Raw genomic sequence first — 22,686 nt, forward strand, 5'->3', positions numbered from 1 at the left:
CGGGTGCATAATGTGTTTCATGTGTCTCAGTTACGGAAGTATGTTAGTGATCCTTTGTGACACCCTTAAATCTAGCCTTAATTATATACGTAAATTCTACAGAAAAACTGGTAGGATATGTTTGTAAATGGTTCAACTAGTCCAAAAACCTGCAATTTCAAAAAAATTTCTAACTAAACCATTCACAACCAATTCCAACTCAAGAAGAGTGTCATAACCCTGCAACAGCTGATAAACTAACTTACATATATAACTAAAGACGCGGAAATATATGGATACAAACCAAAAATAAAAAGGGAGACATATGTCCCTTCAAATTATATACAAACCAAAAATATAAAAGGTTTACTAATAGAATAGCCAAAACTAGGTCCAAGGTTCCTTGCTCACTAGCCGTCTGTGACCCCAACTAAGCATCAACAACCTGTCAATCGCATTTTATACAAACACGAAAGCCACAATTCGGTGGGGAGTAACTTGAGTCCTCCCCACCCACGAATCGTCAAAATTTATGTAACATGTAATAAAACATGTAAACAAGATGATAAAGAATTCGATTATCAATTATTCTAACATATGAGCCCTAAACTGACCAAACTAAACTAACATGTGAAACATTTAACAAATTGTAATCCAAACTCTATCAACCATAGCCGCTTGCATCTCACCTTCTATGATTCATAGAATCATCAAACAAGAAAGGGCAATATAACAAAGACAGGCATAAGTTCTTAGCACCGTCAATAGTCACTTTGTAACTCAAGTCTATACCACGAGGTAGGGAAGGTAATCGAACCGGTATCTTGGCTCAGCGGTTACTATTAAGAAAACATGGCCAAGAGACAACACAACCCTAGCCTAAAATCTGCGCAGACCTAGACATGCGGATACACACCACCGCACCCAAGACTCACAACTTTTTTTAAAACAAAGTGAAGTGAGTACCCTAAGGACACCACCGAAGGGTCGGCTAGTACTTAAGCTGACCCCATACTATCAAAATTAGTACCTGAGGTCATGCCCCAACTTGGATAAACATCCACTAGTCAGGAACACAAAGGCTATCAAGCAGTGAACATATACTCGTCAGAGACTATAAAGACCTATCTATGATGAAGGCCGAAATACTCACCTAGGACCTAGTCACGGCCTAGTCCCGGCTTGAATATTTTAGCCCACACCACCCAAAACTCACCACATAAGTCAAGTAAGACACCCACTTAACCTTAAGAGGGCAAAAAGTCCTACTTACCAACATAAATTCTAACATTCTATCATGTGAAAGCTATATAAATGTCTATTTACAACAGATACAATCCCAATGAGTTCCTCAATAAGAATTCAATACTAATTTCCAATCCTAGCAAATATAACAATATAAAAGGCTTTAGGGAAAACTAGGGCCATTACTACAAAATGAGAAGCTATTTAAATTCAATCGACTAAATAAGAAACTATTTAAATTCAACTAATTACACATGTGAAATAGAGATATAATAAATGGCCTAAAACAAGAAAAAGGCCGATTATCTAAATCATTCAACCGAATTTTTTACCCGCAACCCCAGCCCTGCGACAGGTACGGGTCAAATTGCGGCTGACCAATCACTCAATTAATCGACATCGCATCACCAAAGGGACTAAGGCTCGGTTTTTCAAGACAATCAACAAAACATTACAATTATCACTATAAAATTCATTTTGAGCCTATTAATTACCATTTCATTTTGTAAATTATCCTAACATGTGATAATTGTCAATATAACATAATTTTTCTACCATTAGCATAACTTTTAGCTACTTTTATGATTCTCTTAACAAATTTAACCATGTAAACTCATACTAATTATATCCATGATGAACCTAAAATGACGGACAAAGCATGGAAAACCGCGAAACAAGCAATGACCGACCCCGGGCCAACCCCAAGACCGGGGCTGCCGTGGCTGCCTGCCTTCTGCTGCCCGCCGCGCACCATTTCTTCTTTTTTTTTTTTTCATTTTTATACATTATAAGACCGTCTGAAAATTAATTAATCGTCCCCAATTCAACTTTGATAATTTAAACTACCAAAAGGCACAAATTAAGCTTGCATGCAACTAAATTTAACATGTGAAAATTACTACCCAAATTAAAATTCACCAAACATATAAAAATCAAAAACATGTGACGATAATTCGTCGAGTAGCTCGAAATATGTTACCTTAAGCTAGAAAATGAGCAATTAGTCCTCAAAATCGAAACCCTAACCACAACTAACCGCTATCCTCTACAATATACGAGTCCCCGAACTCGTCTTCCAATCCTTCACCTAATTAAACAATAAAAACACAAAAATTAAGCACAAAACCGAAATCACCGAAATTTGGTCTTAAAAGAACTTAATGAAAATTGAAATTAGAACATACTAAGTCGTAGATCGTGGCGAGGGGATTCCGGAAAGGTAAATTATGCGAAAAACGGACAAGAAACGAAGATTTTATGACGATTTTGAGCTTGAATGTGTATGAAAATGGGGTTTTGGTGTTTTTAGAGGATGAACACCAAAAATTTCAGAAAAATAAAAGGAAAGGGGAGGGGAAGCTGCCGGGTAAGGGAAGAAAGGAGGAAAAAGTACGTGCGGAATTTTTAGTCGGGATTTTTAACGAGTCGGTTTTGACTCGTTTCAATAATAATTAAATCCGTAAGTCAAATGCAAATTCCGTCAAATCCAAAGTCTTTAAACACGAGATTACAATAAAATTGAGTATTCATTCGACCCATTTCCAAATTCGTTTACCCAACGTTCAAACGAATTGTCATTTCCCCCCCGATACGCCCTTAATTCAAAATAAAAGATTTTACACGGTTTAAACTATTTTTAAACCTTTCAAAACTATCAAAATAAATACTTTTCTTCAAAATATAATAAAATTATATTTCTTTAAATTATTTTTACTTTAAATACTTAATTATCACTTTTATTTTGATTAATAAATTATTTCTGAAATATATTAACGGTCCGAAATTTACGGGGCGTTACAATCACCCCTCCTTTTAAAAAGTTTCGTCCTCGAAACTTAGAAGGAGAAATTATAGTTATAAGAAAATATAGGTATCTTTTCAATGAAACGGTGATACTCTCGTTGATCAGACAAGAACATCCACATTCATATCAAGACATAAAAAAAAATATTTCTACACCAATAAATGAGAAAACCCATTATTGGGACGTCACCAACAACGAGATTCAACATTCACTAATGTTAAAACCATTGAAAATCATACAAGCATTTTCAAACTTTTAGTTTAAAATTCTATAGTAAGAATACTATCTTTACTAATTATGATTATACAAGGCTTAGTAACGCGGAAAAAGAGTAAGAAAAAGGAATCATTACACAAAACGAGAAATAGCTTAGGTATCCAATTGAACACTAGGGTTGAAAGAGAGTGAGAAATCATTTTCAAATGTTATAGAAAGAGGTCAAATGAGTGTCATAAAGGCGAACACAACGGAACAAGCCAGGATAGCAAGAATGACAATTGTCAGAGATCGGAATTAGGAAGATCGGTACATCGAGAAAGGTTTACTCAATTTTCCAACCACAGAGTCATCTTACTAGGTCCTCCGAACATCAACAGGGCAACAATCAGAGGCCACACTAATCCAAAGAGCCATCTGAACCACTCCTCGACAAGTCTACTCATAAGCTAATCCTTGAGACAATCCTATCCTCTACAATATTCCAATTCCAATAGAAAGATTCCTCAAAGGATTCAATATAAGGTCCAAATTTACAATAACATTCCAAAATAACTTTCATAAGCCTAAGGCTAAGGCTTCCAACAAAGTAATATTCGTATCCAACTAGTGTCAACTATGGGTTCCTCAAAAATTCTACAAGGTTTTCATTTCAAAACAAGGTAGTAACATACCAATCCCAAAATTCGAAAAATCAATAGGATCTCACGTTCCTTTATCCTTTTATTTATTAAGGATTGCCAAAAGCGGAGCTACACTCAGCTACACTCAGCTACAACACCGTCCCAACATCTCAAGTACTCGGTGCGACCTCAAGGTCTATAAAACTATAGGATTAACTAAATCTTCTCAATACTAAGTCTCTCTTAACTCAAGAACTCTCAAGAGCCAACTAATACCAAATCACATCACCAATCCATTCTGGTCATCAACATCCCAAAGGAGTATTCTTTCAAATTTGATATCCTAAACTCACTTACCATCAAATTCTCAAGGAACAAGGTCATGATTGTAACAACACTTTATTACCTCAGAGTTCCTAAAATCGTAAATTGAAATTATGTTCCTTAGCCTAACAATTGGTGTCAACCATACCATTACCCTTTCTAGTTATCAAAACAAGTGCTAAGACTTCCCAACAATGTAGCTTACTCTCACTCTCATAACATACTTCAAGTAGTAATCAATATCACTCACTAAAATCAACTAATAATCCTACATTTAACATTTCTCACACGGTAACATATACATTATCAAACCCTCATCTCCAAAGTGATTATGGAAGCCAATCACAAACTCGGCTACTTAGTCAATCCTATATCCTCAAATCACATTTCACTAACTCTGTAAACATGGTCAACAGGGTACCAACTATACTAAGGAGATAAGGAGTGATAACGGAATAGAGAAACGGTAAAATATTTTCAAAGGGTGCATGAACCTGACAAGTTAGGAAACTAAGGAGTCAGACCGTAAAGATAACGGTTGACAAAAAAATAAGAGTTATTCGAGTTAAGAAGATATCTAGGGCAAGAAGAAGATACGTAAAACTTTGGCATAAAAACAGGGTTCAACAAACATTAAAGAGAAGGAAAGGAGAATAGAAGCGGCACAATGAAAGGGTTACCGCTTACCAAACACTCATCAAAGCTTAAGATCGATATGATAAGGTTACACCACTAAGGTGCTCAACAAAGCCCCAAAAGTCTACCAAATCATAGGACTAACAAGGACTCCACAATGGTAGGTATTCCTCAACTCAATTGGTTCTAAGAGCCAAAATCAATTCACCACACAAGTTCATTTGTTACCATCCATGTCCCAAAATATCTCCTTTACAACCCTCGTCATTGAACTTCACTTACTATGTCATCCCCAAGTACCATAGCTTGTCTACTCCATCATCTCACCACTTAATACTTCTAGTCTCCGATACCATAAATTGGAATCACATCCTTGAACTCACGAACTATATCGAACAACATTCCACCAAAATTCCCAAATTCAGATATGTTTCATAAGGTCAACAAGGGCTACTCTATACTAGATTTGGTCAACTTAAAAGGTTTAACAAACTAACTAATTCCAAAGTACAATACCAATCCATTAATCAACATCAATGTCTTATTGTATTCCTTTCAAGGCCCACAAGGATTAGGGCTAACTATCATACCTTTAATTCTCCACAAGAAATATCGAGACTCTCAAATGAAGTAGCTTAGGTTCATTCCATCCTATGTGCTAAGGTAGTACCCATGCTTAATCATCTATAGCAAACAAGCTCTCTATAGACATAAATCCCAAGGTATTTCTCAATTCACTAAATTCTCATATCAAGCACAACTAACAAGACTAACCAAAGGATCCCAAATTATATTCTCCTATACAACTCAAACCTTAAACAATCAATTTCTCCACTCGTTCACGCCCTCCAATGATACATTCTCTCAAAACTGGGTTCTCTTGAACAAGGGAACTATCCTGCGGTATAAAAGGAAGGTGTCCACATGGACTTTATTATAAGAAGAAAACGAACCTAAGATGAAACGGGAGAAAGAATTGAAAGGTAGTTACCTAGGCGAGATAAGAGGAATTTGAAAGACGAATGACCAACGAAAATGGAAGATTAAGGTAAGATACACTGAATACGAAAAAAGAAATATCAAGGAAGTGGAAACATTCTACATTTGGCATAACCAACCTTTAGTGGCACCAAAACTAATAACTAACAATCAACAAACCTAACAATTAGCAATCACAAACAGACTACCACATAAAATCCTAATTCTACCCATCCTACCCTTCTCTCAAGTTTATTATTTTAAGGTCAAGTGATTTCTAAGTGGGGTGCACAAACGTGCATCGGGAGCAATAGGCTCTGATACCAACTGTGACACCCTTAAATCTAGCCTTAATTATATACGTAAATTCTACAGAAAAACTGGTAGGATATGTTTATAAATGGTTCAACTAGTCCAAAAACCTGCAATTTCAAAAAAATTTCTAACTAAACCATTCACAACCAATTCCAACTCAAGAAGAGTGTCATAACCCTGCAACAGCTGATAAACTAACTTACATATATAACTAAAGACGCGGAAATATATGGATACAAACCAAAAATAAAAAGGGAGACATATGTCCCTTCAAATTATATACAAACCAAAAATATAAAAGGTTTACTAATAGAATAGCCAAAACTAGGTCCAAGGTTCCTTGCTCACTAGCCGTCTGTGACCCCAACTAAGCATCAACAACCTGTCAATCGCATTTTATACAAACACGAAAGCCACAATTCAGTGGGGAGTAACTTCGAGTCCTCCCAGCCACGAATCGTCAAAATTTATGTAACATGTAATAAAACATGTAAACAAGATGATAAAGAATTCGATTATCAATTATTCTAACATATGAGCCCTAAACTGACCAAACTAAACTAACATGTGAAATATTTAACAAATTGTAATCCAAACTCTATCAACCATAGCCGGCTTGCATCTCACCTTCTATGATTCATAGAATCATCAAACAAGAAAGGGCAATATAACAAAGACAGGCATAAGTTCTTAGCACCGTCAATAGTCACTTTGTAACTCAAGTCTATACCACGAGGTAGGGAAGGTAATCGAACCGGTATCTTGGCTCAAGCGGATTTACTATTAAGAAAACATGGCCAAGAGACAACACAACCCTAGCCTAAAATCTCAAGAGACCTAGACATGCGGATACACACCACCGCACCCAAGACTCACAACTTTTTTTAAAACAAAGTGAAGTGAGTACCCTAAGGACACCACCGAAGGGTCGGCTAGTACTTAAGCTGACCCCATACTATCAAAATTAGTACCTGAGGTCATGCCCCAACTTGGATAAACATCCACTAGTCAGGAACACAAAGGCTATCAAGCAGTGAACATATACTCGTCAGAGACTATAAAGACCTATCTATGATGAAGGCCGAAATACTCACCTAGGACCTAGTCACAGCTAGTCCCAGCTTGAATATTTTAGCCCACACCACCCAAAACTCACCACATAAGTCAAGTAAGACACCCACTTAACCTTAAGAGGGCAAAAAGTCCTACTTACCAACATAAATTCTAACATTCTATCATGTGAAAGCTATATAAATGTCTATTTACAAAGATACAATCCCAACAGTTCCTCAATAAGAATTCAATACTAATTTCCAATCCTAGCAAATATAACAATATAAAAGGCTTTAGGGAAAACTAGGGCCATTACTACAAAATGAGAAGCTATTTAAATTCAACTGACTAAATAAGAAACTATTTAAATTCAACTAATTACACATGTGAAATAGAGATATAATAAATGGCCTAAAACAAGAAAAAGGCCGATTATCTAAATCATTCAACCGAATTTTTTACCCGCAACCTGACCTGCGACAGTGCGGGTCAAATTGCGGCCGACCAATCACTCAATTAATCGACATCGCATCGATCAAAGGGACTAAGGCTCGTTTTCAAGACAATCAACAAATCATTACAATTATCACTATAAAATTCATTTTGAGCCTATTAATTACCATTTCATTTTGTAAATTATCCTAACATGTGATAATTGTCAATATAACATAATTTTTCTACCATTAGCATAACTTTTAGCTACTTTTATGATTCTCTTAACAAATTTAACCATGTAAACTCATACTAATTATATCCATGATGAACCTAAAATGACGGACAAAGCATGGAAAACCGCGAAACAAGCAACGGACCGACCGGGCCAACCCCAAGACCGGCCGGGCTGCCGTGGGCTGCCCGGCTGCTGCCTTAAGACCCATTGCCCGCACCATTTCTTCTCTTTTTTTTTCATTTTTATACATTATAAGACCGTCTGAAAATTAATTAATCGTCCCCAATTCAACTTTGATAATTTAAACTACCAAAAGGCACAAATTAAGCTTGCATGCAACTAAATTTAACATGTGAAAATTACTACCCAAATTAAAATTCACCAAACATATAAAAATCAAAAACATGTGACGATAATTCGTCGAGTAGCTCGAAATATGTTACCTTAAGCTAGAAAATGAGCAATTAGTCCTCAAAATCGAAACCCTAACCACAACTAACCGCTATCCTCTACAATATACGAGTCCCCGAACTCGTCTTCCAATCCTTCACCTAATTAAACAATAAAAACACAAAAATTAAGCACAAAACCGAAATCACCGAAATTTGGTCTTAAAAGAACTTAATGAAAATTGAAATTAGAACATACTAAGTCGTAGATCGTGGCGAGGGGATTCCGGAAAGGTAAATTATGCGAAAAACGGACAAGAAACGAAGATTTTATGACGATTTTGAGCTTGAATGTGTATGAAAATGGGGTTTTGGTGTTTTTAGAGGATGAACACCAAAAATTTCAGAAAAATAAAAGGAAAGGGGAGGGGAAGCTGCCGGGTAAGGGAAGAAAGGAGGAAAAAGTACGTGCGGAATTTTTAGTCGGGATTTTTAACGAGTCGGTTTTGACTCGTTTCAATAATAATTAAATCCGTAAGTCAAATGCAAATTCCGTCAAGTCCAAAGTCTTTAAACACGAGATTACAATAAAATTGAGTATTCATTCGACCCATTTCCAAATTCGTTTACCCAACGTTCAAACGAATTGTCATTTCCCCCCCGATACGCCCTTAATTCAAAATAAAAGATTTTACACGGTTTAAACTATTTTTAAACCTTTCAAAACTATCAAAATAAATACTTTTCTTCAAAATATAATAAAATTATATTTCTTTAAATTATTTTTACTTTAAATACTTAATTATCACTTTTATTTTGATTAATAAATTATTTCTGAAATATATTAACTGTCCGAAATTTACGGGGCGTTACATCCTTCCTATGTGCTAGAGGCGGAGAACATCGAGTTGGATGAATCCTTGTCTTATCTTGAGGTGCCAAAATAGATTCTTGATCGCAAGGTTCGGAAAACTAGGTCAGGGGAAACGGTGTTGCTTAAGATTATATGGTCTAATCACGAGGTTGAGGAAGCTACTTGGGAGGCGGGAGAGGCTATGAGTGAGCGGTATCCGTCTCTTTTTGATCAGGTATGTGTGGTTACGGGGACGTAACCATGTTTCTTTTAAGGGGGTAGAAGATGATCGCATAAGGGTTTGGTGTGGTTTTATGTTGGTTTTTGTATAGTTAGTAGTTGCTTTGAGTCGGTTTGAGTTGTGGTTGGGGTTTTGGTTTTGAGTTTTTGTTGCGTTGTTGTGTCATGGTTGAGTTAGTATATTTGTTTTTGAGTATGTGTTTGAACTTCAGGGAAGAAGTTCATTTTTAAGGAGGGAAGACTGTAATACTACGGTTTTCTGTACTGTTGGGTACTCTATCGAGTAAGTGAGTTTTGGTTTATAAACAGTGTACTGCTGATGGGTACTCGAGCGAGCAAGGGGCACCCGATCGAGTAAGTGACGTACTCGATCGAGTAAGTCGGTTTTACGCATTATTTTGCCGGGTTTCGTTAGCAATGCGAGAAAGATATATAAACACTTCCGTCAGTTTCTTTTTCACTTTTACCTTTTTCTAAAAACTTCACAAAGCTTAAACAAGTTACGTTGCTTTCTTTTTCGCATTGCTATCGAATCCTAGAGGCTAGAGTCGTCGGATTGTTGTGTTCTCTGCGCCGTTGAGACCGCCGCATTGTGGGTAAGGTTCTAGTATGATTTTTATATCGTTTCATTGTTTTTGATTGAAACCCTAATTGTGTATTTTGGGGGATTTTGGGAGTTTGGTGATTGTTATATAGTAATGATGTGATTATGTGATTATAGAAGGTGGTTTCGTAGAGAAGCGGTTTTGAATAGCTGATTTGTGACTGTAACACCCCCTCATACCAAGGTAACTTACCAGGACTACCCTAACATGAAAGATTGTTACCATCTCGGTTGCCCGAGGTTAGTACATATCAAAAACAACTGTCCCAAACACATTTATTAAAGTACTGTAAATGTAATAAGGTTACAATGTTCCAAAAATCCAATAAATAATAATCCGACTGATAACAACTAAAAAACAGACACTAAGACTCGTGATGGTACTACTATATCTGGCGTGACGACTCTCGCATGACCGCCCCAAGCTCACCAAACGCAATACCTGTCACAACCTACTCACCATCCCCGAATGGATCACCGCAGATATCACAAAACAACATCGGGGTCAGTACTGCTCAATTAAAACAAGACAAATGCACAAGTAACCAGCTGATCATCCTCCAACCCCAGTCTCCCGATCTCATACAGTAACCGACTACACATCAAAGTGTGTAGCCCTGCCAGATTACCCATCGCAACAGGTAATCCTCGCCGCCAGTGGGGGACCGCAGCCAATCCCCACCTAAATCCCGCTCATCAACGAGCGATAACCATGTCCCTTAATGTGCACATCCCCTCCCGTGACGGGTTCCACGGAGGGCGAATTAGGGTGTGAAGCCACTCCCGCAAGTGACTCCACCGCAATCATCACAACACCACAATCATCACAACCACCACCACAACACCAATACTCCGATGATCAACAAATAACAATATACACAATACAATCACATCTTAATTCAATCAACAAAAACTGAGTAGGAAAACCCTACCTTAGCAACAATCAGCAATGATGGAAATCAAGCACTAGAATGGCTCCTCTACGAAGTCCTCGCCTAAACAATAATCACATAACACAATTACAATTTGCAAAAACTCCATTCCCCCAATTCATAAATAAAGACAACCCTAGAATTAACCATCAACAACATAGGGATAAAGACTTACCGGCGAATGGATGAAGGATTGAATACGATTGGTAAAGTGTCCACACACACAGAGAGAGGAGAGATTTGGGAGTGATTAGAGCGTCGTAGGTTTGATTAGGTTTTGTAAATGATGTTTTAGAAACTGATTATCGAATTATATAACTTCTAATTACTCCCGAATCAAACCGCTGAAATAATACACGACAGACCGGATACTCGGTCGAGTATAGAGTATACTCGGCCGAGTATCCTCTACTCGGTCGAGTATTCATCATACTTGGTCGAGTGTTCCTCGGCAGTAGCCAAACAGACTACACAATCCACACTACTCGACCGAGTAGGCCATACTCGGTCGAGTACTAGCCTATAAAATCCGTAGTATTACAGTGACGATCTTGGTGATTTGCCTTTCCATGTAGGGTTTCCCTACTCGATTATTGTTAACATGGTATTTGATAGTTGGTTGGTGATGATTGTGATTGTTGTTGATCTTTATCATATTGGTATTGTAATTGGTGTTGTTGTATAATTGGTTGAATGTAATTATATGTGGTTTGCGAGGCGTGTCCTCGACTGAGTGGAGTCACTTGCGGGAGTGGCTTTACGGCCTTGATTCGCCGTCTGTGAAACCCACCACAAGAGGGGATGTGCACATTAAGAAACTTGGGTTTTCGCTCGGAATTGATGAGCGGGAATTTGGTGGGTACGGCTGCGGTCCCCACTGGCGGTGTGGAATATTTGTTGCGATGGATATTCTGGTAGGGCTACACACTTTAGCGTGTAGTCAGGTGTGTGGAGATGTGACGGAGTTGGATGATCATGTGTATTGTTATTCTGTTTATCTTATATTGTGTAATCAGTAACTGACCTCGATAATTGTTTTTAAAACTGTGGTGATCCATTCGGGAATGGTGAGCAGGTATTGAGCAGGTATGAGATCGATTGCGCGAAGGATAGCTGGGATGGAGTTACCACGAGTCATTAGAATCTTTCGTTGTGTCTTAGAACTCATTTTTATTTAGTTGGTTTTGGAATTGGAACATTTGTACTTCACTTTATAGTTTTGCGATTTCGTTATGTAATCACTTAAATTCATTTACTTAATTATGTTCTTTTATGGTCAATTTGATATATATTGCCTCGGGTAATCGAGATGGTAGCACTCCAATGCATTAGGTGGTCCTCCTTGGTGTATGAGAGTGTTAAAAATACAGCGAAAACCCAATTATTGGTTGTCATGGAAGGTCGAAAGACCTGGCAAAATAAAGATATAGTCTTAGTTTGTTGTGGCGAGACATTCAAAAAAGTTAAGCAAGTTGAAAAATTGGATAACATGAATAGATGTCATGTATTGAGTTATTTTAGTGGCCTGGCTTTGGTTAGAGATGGGCCTTATAATTCATTTGAAAAAGATGTTATATCATGGATCCACTATGGTAATTATAGCTCATTAAAAGAGATTTTATTTTGGAACCCTTCTATAAACAAGTGTATTAAGGTCCCTAGGCCTCAGGGGATATTAAGTGATCTTGATCTTAGTTTAGGGTTCGATGCATCGAAAAACAATTATAATTTAGTATTATTTGTGTATCCTCCGATACAAATTCAAACGGATAATCAAGGTGACTTAGTCTCGGGATTAGTGCAAGTTTGTACACTAAGTACCAATTCTTGGATTACCAAGCCTATTGTCCATCCTCCATCACGTTGCTTAATCGGGTCTCAAGTTTTCTTCAATGACACGATACATTGGAGGGCTTTCGGCACAAGTGTTGTCGTAGATGGTTCACTTTCGATAATAAAAAATGATTGCTTTTATATTGTTATATTTGAGGTGGTCGACGAGGTGTTTAGTGACTTGGAGTTGCCAATTGGTGTCGTCGTGTACCAACCGAGGACAATTTTTTAACTGTTATTGATGGTTATCTAGCTATCTTTTGTGATAGTCTTTCAGAACATGATATATCGGTTATGAAAGATTACGGTAACTCAAATTCATGGATGAAATGTTACACGTTTTCATTAAAATACGGTAACCCCTTGTAATACAAGGGCAATGGGGGAGTTCTTCTATGCCAAAGATGGATTTGGCATCAAGCCATATGATGTGAAGAAGAATCGGGTTAGGGATCTTACAAGAACTTTTGTAAAACTTCAAATTATGAGATCTATACGTATGTCGAGAACTTAGTATTATCAAGTATCAAGTTGTCCGTTAGGGCCCGGAGAACTTAGAAGCTCAAGACTAGTCATATCTATATCTGTATATCTATCTATATCTATATATCGATATAATAGAAGAACCACTTTAGATTAATATGTACACGTGTCAACTCCACAATGAAAATTTTCCCGCTCACAGATCAACTCAACACAAAAAGGGGAAAAAATAAACAAACAATATATATACTTAACCAAAAAATTAATAAATATGTTTATTTATGGAACCATATCACTGAATGTTCATTTGAAAAGGGGAATAAGCAATCCATACAAAGATGCTTCTTATTGACTACACTTTTGGTCATTACAATCTTTTCATTCGAATAATCTATCTATATCTATATTAAAATTATAAAAGAATAATCACTATGCCACATGTCCTATGGAAGTTCACTCCCCTATTGGTCCATACTAAATTGTTTAGGTTATTAAATTGAAGCACAATTACTCAAGTAGAAAACTTCGGAGAGACGGTGTCTCAATAACGTTATTAAGAGACCTCTAACATGATGTGGTGAGGAACCTACTGAATTTCTTTTTTCCTCTATTATATCTCCCACTAAATTAGTGAGAGACGGTCTCTCATGAGACCTACTGTTACTCAAGAATATTATTGCCATTAATAATTACATTCATTAAGCAATAGACAAAAAGATCACGTAGTATCTTTCAAAAAAAAAAAAAAGATCACTTGTTTCTTTTTATTATTTGTTATAACAGTAAGTCTTGTAACCAAAAAAAAAAAAAAACAGTAAGTCTCATGAGAGTCCGTCTCCCACTAATTTAGTGGGAGACATAATAGGAAAAAAAAAAAATTAGGTGGGTCCCTCACCTCTCCCACTAATTTAGTAGGAGACATAATAGGGAAAAAAGAAATTAGGTGGGTCTCTCACCTCATCGTGTGAGAGGTCTCTCAATAATGCTATTGAGAGACCGTCTCTCCGAAGTTTTTGTGTTGTTATAAAACCTTAAACATAAATCAATACGCCCTACCATTTTGTTTAAGGTTTGATATTTTTTTTTCCTAATGATGTATAAATAACGCTTGATTTTTTCTCATTATTTGGGAGTATGTTAGAGTGGGGAATTGAGAATATTTTGTAAGATCACATTCACATAATCACATTCTTCCTAAGTTAAGTTTAAACCTAATTTAATATAGGAGTATAATGCTTATTATGAAATAATTATTTTACAAAAAAAAATCTTGAATTCACTATCAACTCAATTTGATGTCTCTACCTTTATAAGACTGTAACTATGTTAGCTTTTGTTTTTGGTATTCTATTTTTCCATCTTTAAGTCCTCTGAATCGTTTGATATTAAGATTAAATTAGCATTAAATTAAATTTTCAATAGGAAATACACATGATACCATGTTCGAATTATTCTTATTAAAGGCCTTTTAAAAGTTTAAGCATAAGGAACTCATATCTAAATTCCATCGATTGTGTTTCTTTTCCAGCAGATGTTCATCTTAAACTCAAATTTTTTTTGCTTTTCGTCTTAAACATCACCATTACTCACTCCCTTTGCATTAGGACTAAATTATCATCTTTTGGGTGAGTTATGATCAAATCACTCATAATTCATATCCGATCATTTTTAAGTTCAATTATTTTAAAAATCGGGCTACCTTTAGACTTGATTATATTTTTTTTTCAGAATTGGGCGGGTCGGGGTTGTGTATGTCAATACAGATCAATCTTTTAAATGATCAGTTTTTACCATGCTTAATTGTTAAATACTTCGATTTCTAAGTGTGTAACTAATTTTGTAAGCACCTAAATAATTCATAATGCTTACTTGAAATTTTATTCATTTAATCTATTTAATTGCTACTCGTATTTACTAAAATTTAATCAATGAAACTAGATATGCCACGGGTATTATGTTAGTATGATTCATATACATTATACCATTAAAGCTGTTATGGTATGTTAATTTCCCAATTCAAAGACAATGTTATTATATTGCCTATTGGCCTAACCATTTGAAATTCGATCGGCATACGCAGATATATCTCGGCTATTTGTCGATAGGCAGTAATAAGTGAAAAAGTTTGATCTGTAATTCTATTTGTCGATAGCCAGTAATAAGTGAAAAAGTTTGATCTGTAATTATGGTTTTAGTGACTTGGAGTTGCCAATTCGTGTCGTCGATGTACCAACCGAGGACAATTTTTTAACTGTTATGTATGGTTGTCTAGCTATCTTTTGTGATAGTCTTTCGGAACATGTTATATGGGTTATGAAAGATTACAGTAACTCAAATTCATGGATGAAATGTTACACGTTTTCATTAAAATACAGTAACCCGCCTTGTATTTCAAGGGTAATGGGGAGTTTTCGTATGCCAAAGATGGATTTGGCATCAAGTCATATGATGTGAAGAAGAATCGTGTTAGGGATTTTGCAAGAACGTACTGTAAAACTTCAAATTATGAGATCCATACGTATGTCGAGAGTTTAGTATTATCAAGTATCAAGTTTGATCGGTAATTATGGTTTTTGATTTTTTGACAGTATTTAATAGTGTGTTATTGCCATATACTTTATCATAATTGATTATTTAAACTCGTCTCAAGGGCATCCGAATTCGTCCAGTGTGGCTCATTTGATCATGTCATCTCTACCCGATGGCTGGTCTTTTTGGAAACGAATAAAAAACAAGGCAACAGTAGAAGTAAACCTTAACTGATTTGGAGAGGTGCGCCAGGCCCAAGCAGTAGTGCAACGCATGGGCGACGCGTGAAGGCCCAGGCAGCAAGCTACCTTGATGGACCTCCCCTCTTAAAAAATAAATTTAATATCGTGTGAACCAATGGTCCACATATCAGATATTAAACTGATAAGAACAGATACTACACTTGATCTTAGCCAAAAGGCCGAGAAAGGTATGATTTGTTCAATGGCCAGCTTTCGTTTATATAGTCTTTCTCCAGTTCAATAACCATATTTCTTAGATGTGGGATATAACATGGATAGTATTACTAATGTTGCTGTATTTACATCATGCGGTTGCATTGAATCAAGTCTTTCAACCTGTGATTTTTGAACTTTATGCTTGTAATGAGCAAATCGACATAACAGTATCAATTCCGTCATGCAATTATTCGATGCAAAATCGTAAATTCACTTCCCTACCGTCTAATATATATCCTGATACACAATTTCTCTTTCAAAAATCAAGTATTCTATACAAAATCAAATCAAATTATTTATTTGAATTTATATAATTTTGGATTATATAATACGCAAATGATGATATTAAGCTAGCAGCAATGCTCTTTGAATGTTTATTCCTTATGAAAATTTGAGGGTTTTTCAAGGGTTTATGTTTTGTTTCGATTAAAATACGACATTTTTTGTTGGGGGAAATCGGATATGTGTGTGCTGTGGTGGATGTGGGCTGTGAAACTGTTATATGTGGTGGGCTAGTGAAACTTGTTAAGTCATGTAGTTACGGATTTTTATGAAACCGTCTCGTATTTAAAAGACTATTCATCTTATATTTGTAGGGTTGTAAACGAGCCGATTTGAGCTCGAGCTCGCTCCGCTTGAATTTTTTAGCTCGAGCTTGGACTCGGCTCGAAGCTTGTCGAGCCAGAAAAATTGAAGCCCGAGCTCGTTTTGTCTTTATATTATTTTTACTTTCTCACCTTTTGAATCTAACTAAATATAAATAATTTTAAAAAATAAATAAAATTATAAAATACTAAAAAATATTATATTATAATATATTTATAAATGGTTGTATAACATATTTAAAATAAAATTAATATTAAAGTGTAAAAATTATTAAAAAAAAATTAGACGAGCCTAAACGAGCTTTAAAGCCGAGACACTATAAGCTCGGGCTGGACTCGCATTTGGCCAAGCTCGGCTCGAGCGCGAGCTCAGTTTGACCGAGCACGAGCCGATTTCGAAGGATATACGAGGCGGCTTAGATCACTTACAACTCTACATATTTGAAAAAGGAATAGGAGATTGGAGAGCTAGGACGTAGTAGATGAAAATAAAAGATCAGATTGCTAAATGAGTATCAGTCTCATGTGGGAGGGTCAAGTTCGGGTCGGGTCGTTTGAGTCATGTCTGAATACAATTCGGGTCAAATACTGGTTAAGTCATTTGGGTCACAGAAGAAGATTAAATTATTTTGGTATTATTATAAGTGTAATACAATTCTAATATGATTAAGCAACGAATGAAGTTGAATGATTATTCCATGTGAATTAGAAGCACAGCATATAGTGCTAATAAGAATGGTCAATAATATGAATAAATCTCCATCTTTTGACATCTAAACGGCTAATTAATAGCCATATGCATTACTTCAACTACTCTTCTAGCTCTTGCATTATTTGTCAAATTGTCAACCTTTTAACAAGAAACTTTACATTTCATCAAAATCACTTATTGTTTCTAGATGTAAACCAAACAAAATCAAACAATTATTAATTCTTTCGTTTACATAATTATCGTGTAATGAATCCTCGAAATGTAGAAGAGGTTCTTATGAATTTCAAGGGTAGAAGGACAAGAATAATCAAAGCTCTTACTAATGAGTAATGATGCAGAATTATTCTACATGTAAGATTTTATGAATGTGTATATTATTAACAATGAGAATGTACAATATTTATAGGAAAGTTACGCTAGGGTTACAAGGATTACTACGCAAGACATGCCTAATTACAAAGATATACGGAATGATATTATGTCTAAATACAAAGCTAAAATAAGGAAACAAATAACTAGGAGATACATAGATTACAATAGCTAAACTATGGAACTATTTTATAAACGAAATATCTCGAGGAGATATTTCCTTTACACGCTCTCGCAAGACGGTCGGTCGGAGAGTTAGACCGATCTTGGAGACCAAACTGAGATAACGAGTACGAGGTAGCGGCTTGGTTAACGTGTTTGCTAATTGATCATTACCATTAATATGTTGAACACGGACGCAACCCAGTTGGACTTGCTCACGGACAAAATGAAAATTAAGAGCCAAATGCTTTATTCGGGAGTAAAATATCGGATTAGAAGAATAATGTGCAGCGCCTAAATTATCACAGTAGATGCTCGGTGTATGACGTAACGGAACTCGGAGTTCAGAAAGCAAAGCACAGAGCCAGAGGACTTCGGCTTTGGTGGCTGCAAAAGCTCGGAATTCAGCCTCCATATAGGACCGAGAGATGGCACATTGCTTCTTTGATGACCATGAAATCGGATTGGAACCAAGAAAAACAAGATAACCCCTAGTCAAAAGGTAGTCATCGGTATCACCCCCAATCATCATCACATAATGCATGAAGAGTCATGGGCGATGAGCGCTGGAGTAAAATGCCTTGATGGAGAATAGAGAGTCCCTTTAAGATAACGAAGAAGTCGCTTGAGAGCGACCCAATGCAAAGCAGCCGGGTGCGTTAAAAATTGAGCTAATTTGTTAACCGAAAAAGCAATATCGGGTCGAGTGAGAAAAAGGTACGGGAAACTTCCTACTACGGCTTGATAAATAGACTCATCAACAATAGGTTCTGAGGGCTGACGGACCAGAATGGTGTCACTAGACATGGGCGTGGGTGCAAGCTTACTGTCAGCCATGTCATAACGGGTTAGAATATCCGAAACATATTTTGATTGATTGAGATGAAGACCTCGGGGGTCGACACCCAAAAAATAGGATAGGGGACCTAAATCCCTTAGTGAGAAACGACTAGAAATCACAGCAATGAACTAATTAATGTCATCGGATAACGGGCCTGTGACGATTATATCGTCAACATAAACGAGAACCAAAAGGTAGGTGCTAGCTGTATGACAAATAAATAGCGATGAATCAGATAATGAATTAGTAAAACCATGAGATAGCAAGTATGTACTAAGTTCAGTGTAACAGGCTCAAAGAGCTTGTTTGAGACCGTAAATAGCGCGAGATAGTTTGAAAACATAGGACGGATGCTCGGGCTGGCAAAACCAAAAGGTTGAGCCATGTAAACATCGTCTGTAAGGGAACCTTGAAGGAACGCTTTGTTGACGTCAATTTGTCGGAGAGCCCAATTATTTGTCACGGCTAAGTGCATGACTAACCGGACAGTCGTAGGCTTAATGACCGGACTAAAAGTTTCTGAATAATCAATGTCTGGGCGTTGATTAAAGCCCTTGGCCACTAACCGAGCTTTATATTGCTTCAAAGAACCATCCGGATTGTATTTGATCCGAAATATCCATTTGCATCCAATAACATTTTGGTGGGGCTGTGGTGGGACAAGTGACGAGGTTTTGTTGCGGGTAAGAGTGTCATACTCACTAAGCATGGCAGCACACCGTTGGGGATTGATCAAGGCTTGCTTTACCGTCGTGGGTGTGGGGTAGGGGGTGGTGAGAGTGGCAGCATGAATACTCAAAATGTTGAAGAGGTTCTTATGGATTTCAAGGGTAGAAGGGTAGGTATAATCAAAGCTCTTACTAAAGATGCAGAATTAATTTACAAATTATGTGAACCTAATCACCCAAGTTTATGTTTGCATGGACTTCCTAATCAACAATGGGAAGTCAAACCATCGCTACCACCAACAGACCTCTCAGAGCCTCGATCAGGCATTAACATAGTTAGGGACGTCACGTCAAAGGAGGAATGATTATCTATGGTGGCTTTGCAAAGTGATGCGTGGTTGCACGCAATTGCATCTTGTTTTTCTGCTAAGTGTAAGTTTGTTGAGGCCGAGAGGAATCGTCTTTTTGAAAAAAATCTTTGATATTTCTTCAATATCTGATCTAATCATGGGTGGGACGACCAAGACAAGAGCCAAGGCCGAGTTTGGTCCTTTGCCGGATGAAATGTTAGTCGAAGTTCTTGCAAGGCTTCCTGTAACAAATCTCCTTACGTACAAATTTGTATGTACCAAGTGGCGAGCTATAATCAATGATCCAAGTTTTGTTTCGTCTCATCTAAGGAGTTACAAGGGTAATACCGCGAAAAACCAGTTATTAGTCGTCATGGAAGGTTGAAATACCTGGCAAAATAAAGACCGGGTCTTAGTTCGTTGTAGCTACACATTTAAAAAAGTTATGCAGCTTGAAAAATTGGATGACATGGATACATGTCATGTTTTTGAGTTATGTTAATGGGCTGGCCTTGGTTAGAAATGGGGTATATTCATTTGATAAAGATTTTATACCATGGTACCAGTGGTAATTATAGTTCATTAAGAGAGATTATACTATGGAACCCTTCAATATACAAATGTATTAAGGTCCCTAGGCCTGGGGGGATAATAAGTGATCTCGATCTTCGTTTAGGATTCCATGCATCTAAAAACGATTATAAGTTGGTATTACTTATGTATCCTCCTACACAAATTCGAACTTGTGATTATGTTAGTAATAATCAAGGTGGTTTAGTCCCTGGATTAGTGCAAATTTATACACTAAGTACCAATTCTTGGATTACCAAGCCTAATCTCCATCCTCCATCACGTTGCTTAGTCGGATCTCAAGTTTTCGTCAATGGCATGATACATTGGATTGCTTTCGGTACAAGTGTTGTATTTGATGGTTCACTGTCGTCGGTAATAAACACTGATCGATCGTATATTGTTACATTTGAAGTGGCCAACGAGGTGTTTAGTGACTTGGAGTTGCCAACTCGTGTGGTCGATGTACGAACTAAAGATAATTTCTTAACTACTATGGAAGGTTGTCTAGCTATGTTTTGTGGTAATCCTTCGGAACATGATATATGGGTTATGAAAGATTTGGGTAACTCAAATTCCTGGATGAAATGTTACACATTTATGTTAGAATACGGTAAACCCTTGTATTTGACGGGCAATGGGGAGTTCTTGTATGCGAAAGATTGATTGGGCATCGAGTCGTATGATTTGAAGAATAGTCAGGTTAGAGATATAGCAAGAACTTATTGTAAAACTTCAATTTATATGATTTATACGTATGTCGAGAGCTTAGTACTATCAAGTCTACCCGTTTGGGTCAGCGGGAACTAAGAAGCTCAAGATTCGCCATATATATGATGCATTTATATAATATATGTACTATGGAAGTTCTTATAGTACGGTATTACTTTTCCGTTCGAGGACAATGTAATTGGCCTTTCTGTAAATCATTAAATTTTGAAATCAAAATAATATGGAAAACAAAAATTTTATTATGGGTTTTTCTAACGTATGCCCTGAGGGCACACATTAGGAGGCTAAATATAGAAAGAATTAAAGGAATATATCATGAGAAATGCAAGAATCAACTCATTTTTTCTATATTTAGTGAAATATTCATTTGAACTTGTGTAATTCTCGATGCAGTTATCAAGTGTCGTTCAAAACAAGTTAATTGTTTTTTCTTGCATGTAAGAATGTATTGTTATTATAAATTTGGAGTTGATGCCAGAGCCGCCTTTATCAATATTTCAATTGAGTCGAATAAATTTGAACCGAATGAACAAAAAAACAAGATATTACATTACACAATATATATACCGTTTGAAAAAGTTCTTTTTGCATTTGCATACGGTGTAGTGTAATAATTGAGACGATATTACATAACTTCTTATATATATGGTGGAGAAAGTCTTTGTGAGCATGGTTAAAAATGTTCGCCATGTTTATTCTTCCTCCCAAGTTGACAATATTCGACCAACGCTGTTTGAGAGCTTAGAGTTTACGGTGGTTTCATCACATCACTTCATGATAATCCAAACTCAACTTCAGAACTTGGAGCTTAAAGTTTCATGATTCATTCAAACTCAGACTCCTACTGTGAGCCTAGTTTTCACTTCAATCAGAAATCCATAATCGTTCCAAGATTCTAATGACAAAGAATTGTAAAAATTAAACTCGAATTGGAGAGGTGCGCAAAGCCCGTGCAATAGTGCAACGCATGGGCGACGCGTGAAGGCCCAGGCAGCAAGCTACCTTGATGGACCTCCCCTCTTAAAAAATAAATTTAATATCATATGAACCAATGGTCCACATATATCAGATATTAAACTGATAAGAACAGATACTACACTTGATCTTAGCCAAAAGGCCGAGAAAGGTATGAGTTCTACAAAGGCCCGTCTCCGTTTTTATATTGTATCATGCTCTTCTCTTTTTCTCTCTGGGCGGTGTGGGATAGTTTTCCTCTTATTTGAAGATACACCCTTTTACGGGTCTTGCTTCTTTGGAGTATCATAAAACTCTTTTTATGAGTAATAGTACTTACTTGTCATTATCTTTACATTGTTTTCAGTTTTAATTGTGCAAAACACTCCTACTCTTTAACTTAATCAGCATAATAAAAGAAACAAATAGTTTACGTTACTCATATTGTGAATACACACGGTGGTATGAGTATGTCGATATATATAATCTTGACTCTATTTCTGCAAATTGTTTCGTTACTCATATTGTGAAATATACGGTAGGATAAGTCTCTTGATAT

The 22,686-nt window shown here is 36.5% G+C and overlaps 1 protein-coding gene, 1 long non-coding RNA gene and 2 other non-coding genes across 6 annotated transcripts; 1 reads left to right on the forward strand and 3 right to left on the reverse strand.

The window, feature by feature from the left end:
• Nucleotides 1-227: 227 nt before the first annotated feature.
• On the reverse strand, nt 228-8,654 carry LOC141653105 (uncharacterized). 3 transcript variants are annotated; one of them, XR_012547337.1, is made up of 4 exons: nt 8,492-8,654; nt 8,287-8,394; nt 2,204-2,311; nt 228-424 (listed from the first exon to the last, which is right to left on the reverse strand). It is a non-coding gene; the product is annotated as an uncharacterized LOC141653105 (long non-coding RNA). The 3 variants fall into 3 exon arrangements; XR_012547339.1 differs by lacking the exons at nt 8,287-8,394; nt 8,492-8,654 and adding an exon at nt 2,409-2,568; XR_012547338.1 differs by lacking the exons at nt 228-424; nt 2,204-2,311 and adding an exon at nt 6,306-6,502 and having other exon boundaries at nt 8,492-8,653.
• A 7,290-nt stretch (nt 8,655-15,944) lies between these two features.
• LOC141654275 (U2 spliceosomal RNA) lies at nt 15,945-16,140 on the reverse strand. The gene has a single exon (XR_012547836.1). It is a non-coding gene; the product is annotated as a U2 spliceosomal RNA (small nuclear RNA).
• A 4,253-nt stretch (nt 16,141-20,393) lies between these two features.
• Nucleotides 20,394-21,107, forward strand: LOC141651115 (F-box/kelch-repeat protein At3g23880-like). The gene has a single exon (XM_074458839.1). The coding sequence runs from the start codon at nt 20,394-20,396 to the stop codon at nt 21,105-21,107; it is 714 nt and encodes a 237-aa protein (XP_074314940.1).
• A 998-nt stretch (nt 21,108-22,105) lies between these two features.
• On the reverse strand, nt 22,106-22,303 carry LOC141654523 (U2 spliceosomal RNA). Its single transcript, XR_012548081.1, has one exon. It is a non-coding gene; the product is annotated as a U2 spliceosomal RNA (small nuclear RNA).
• Between the last annotated feature and the right edge of the window lie 383 nt (nt 22,304-22,686).

The sequence above is a fragment of the Silene latifolia genome, chromosome 4 (genome assembly GCF_048544455.1).
Source record: "Silene latifolia isolate original U9 population chromosome 4, ASM4854445v1, whole genome shotgun sequence".
Taxonomy (NCBI): Eukaryota; Viridiplantae; Streptophyta; class Magnoliopsida; order Caryophyllales; family Caryophyllaceae; genus Silene; species Silene latifolia.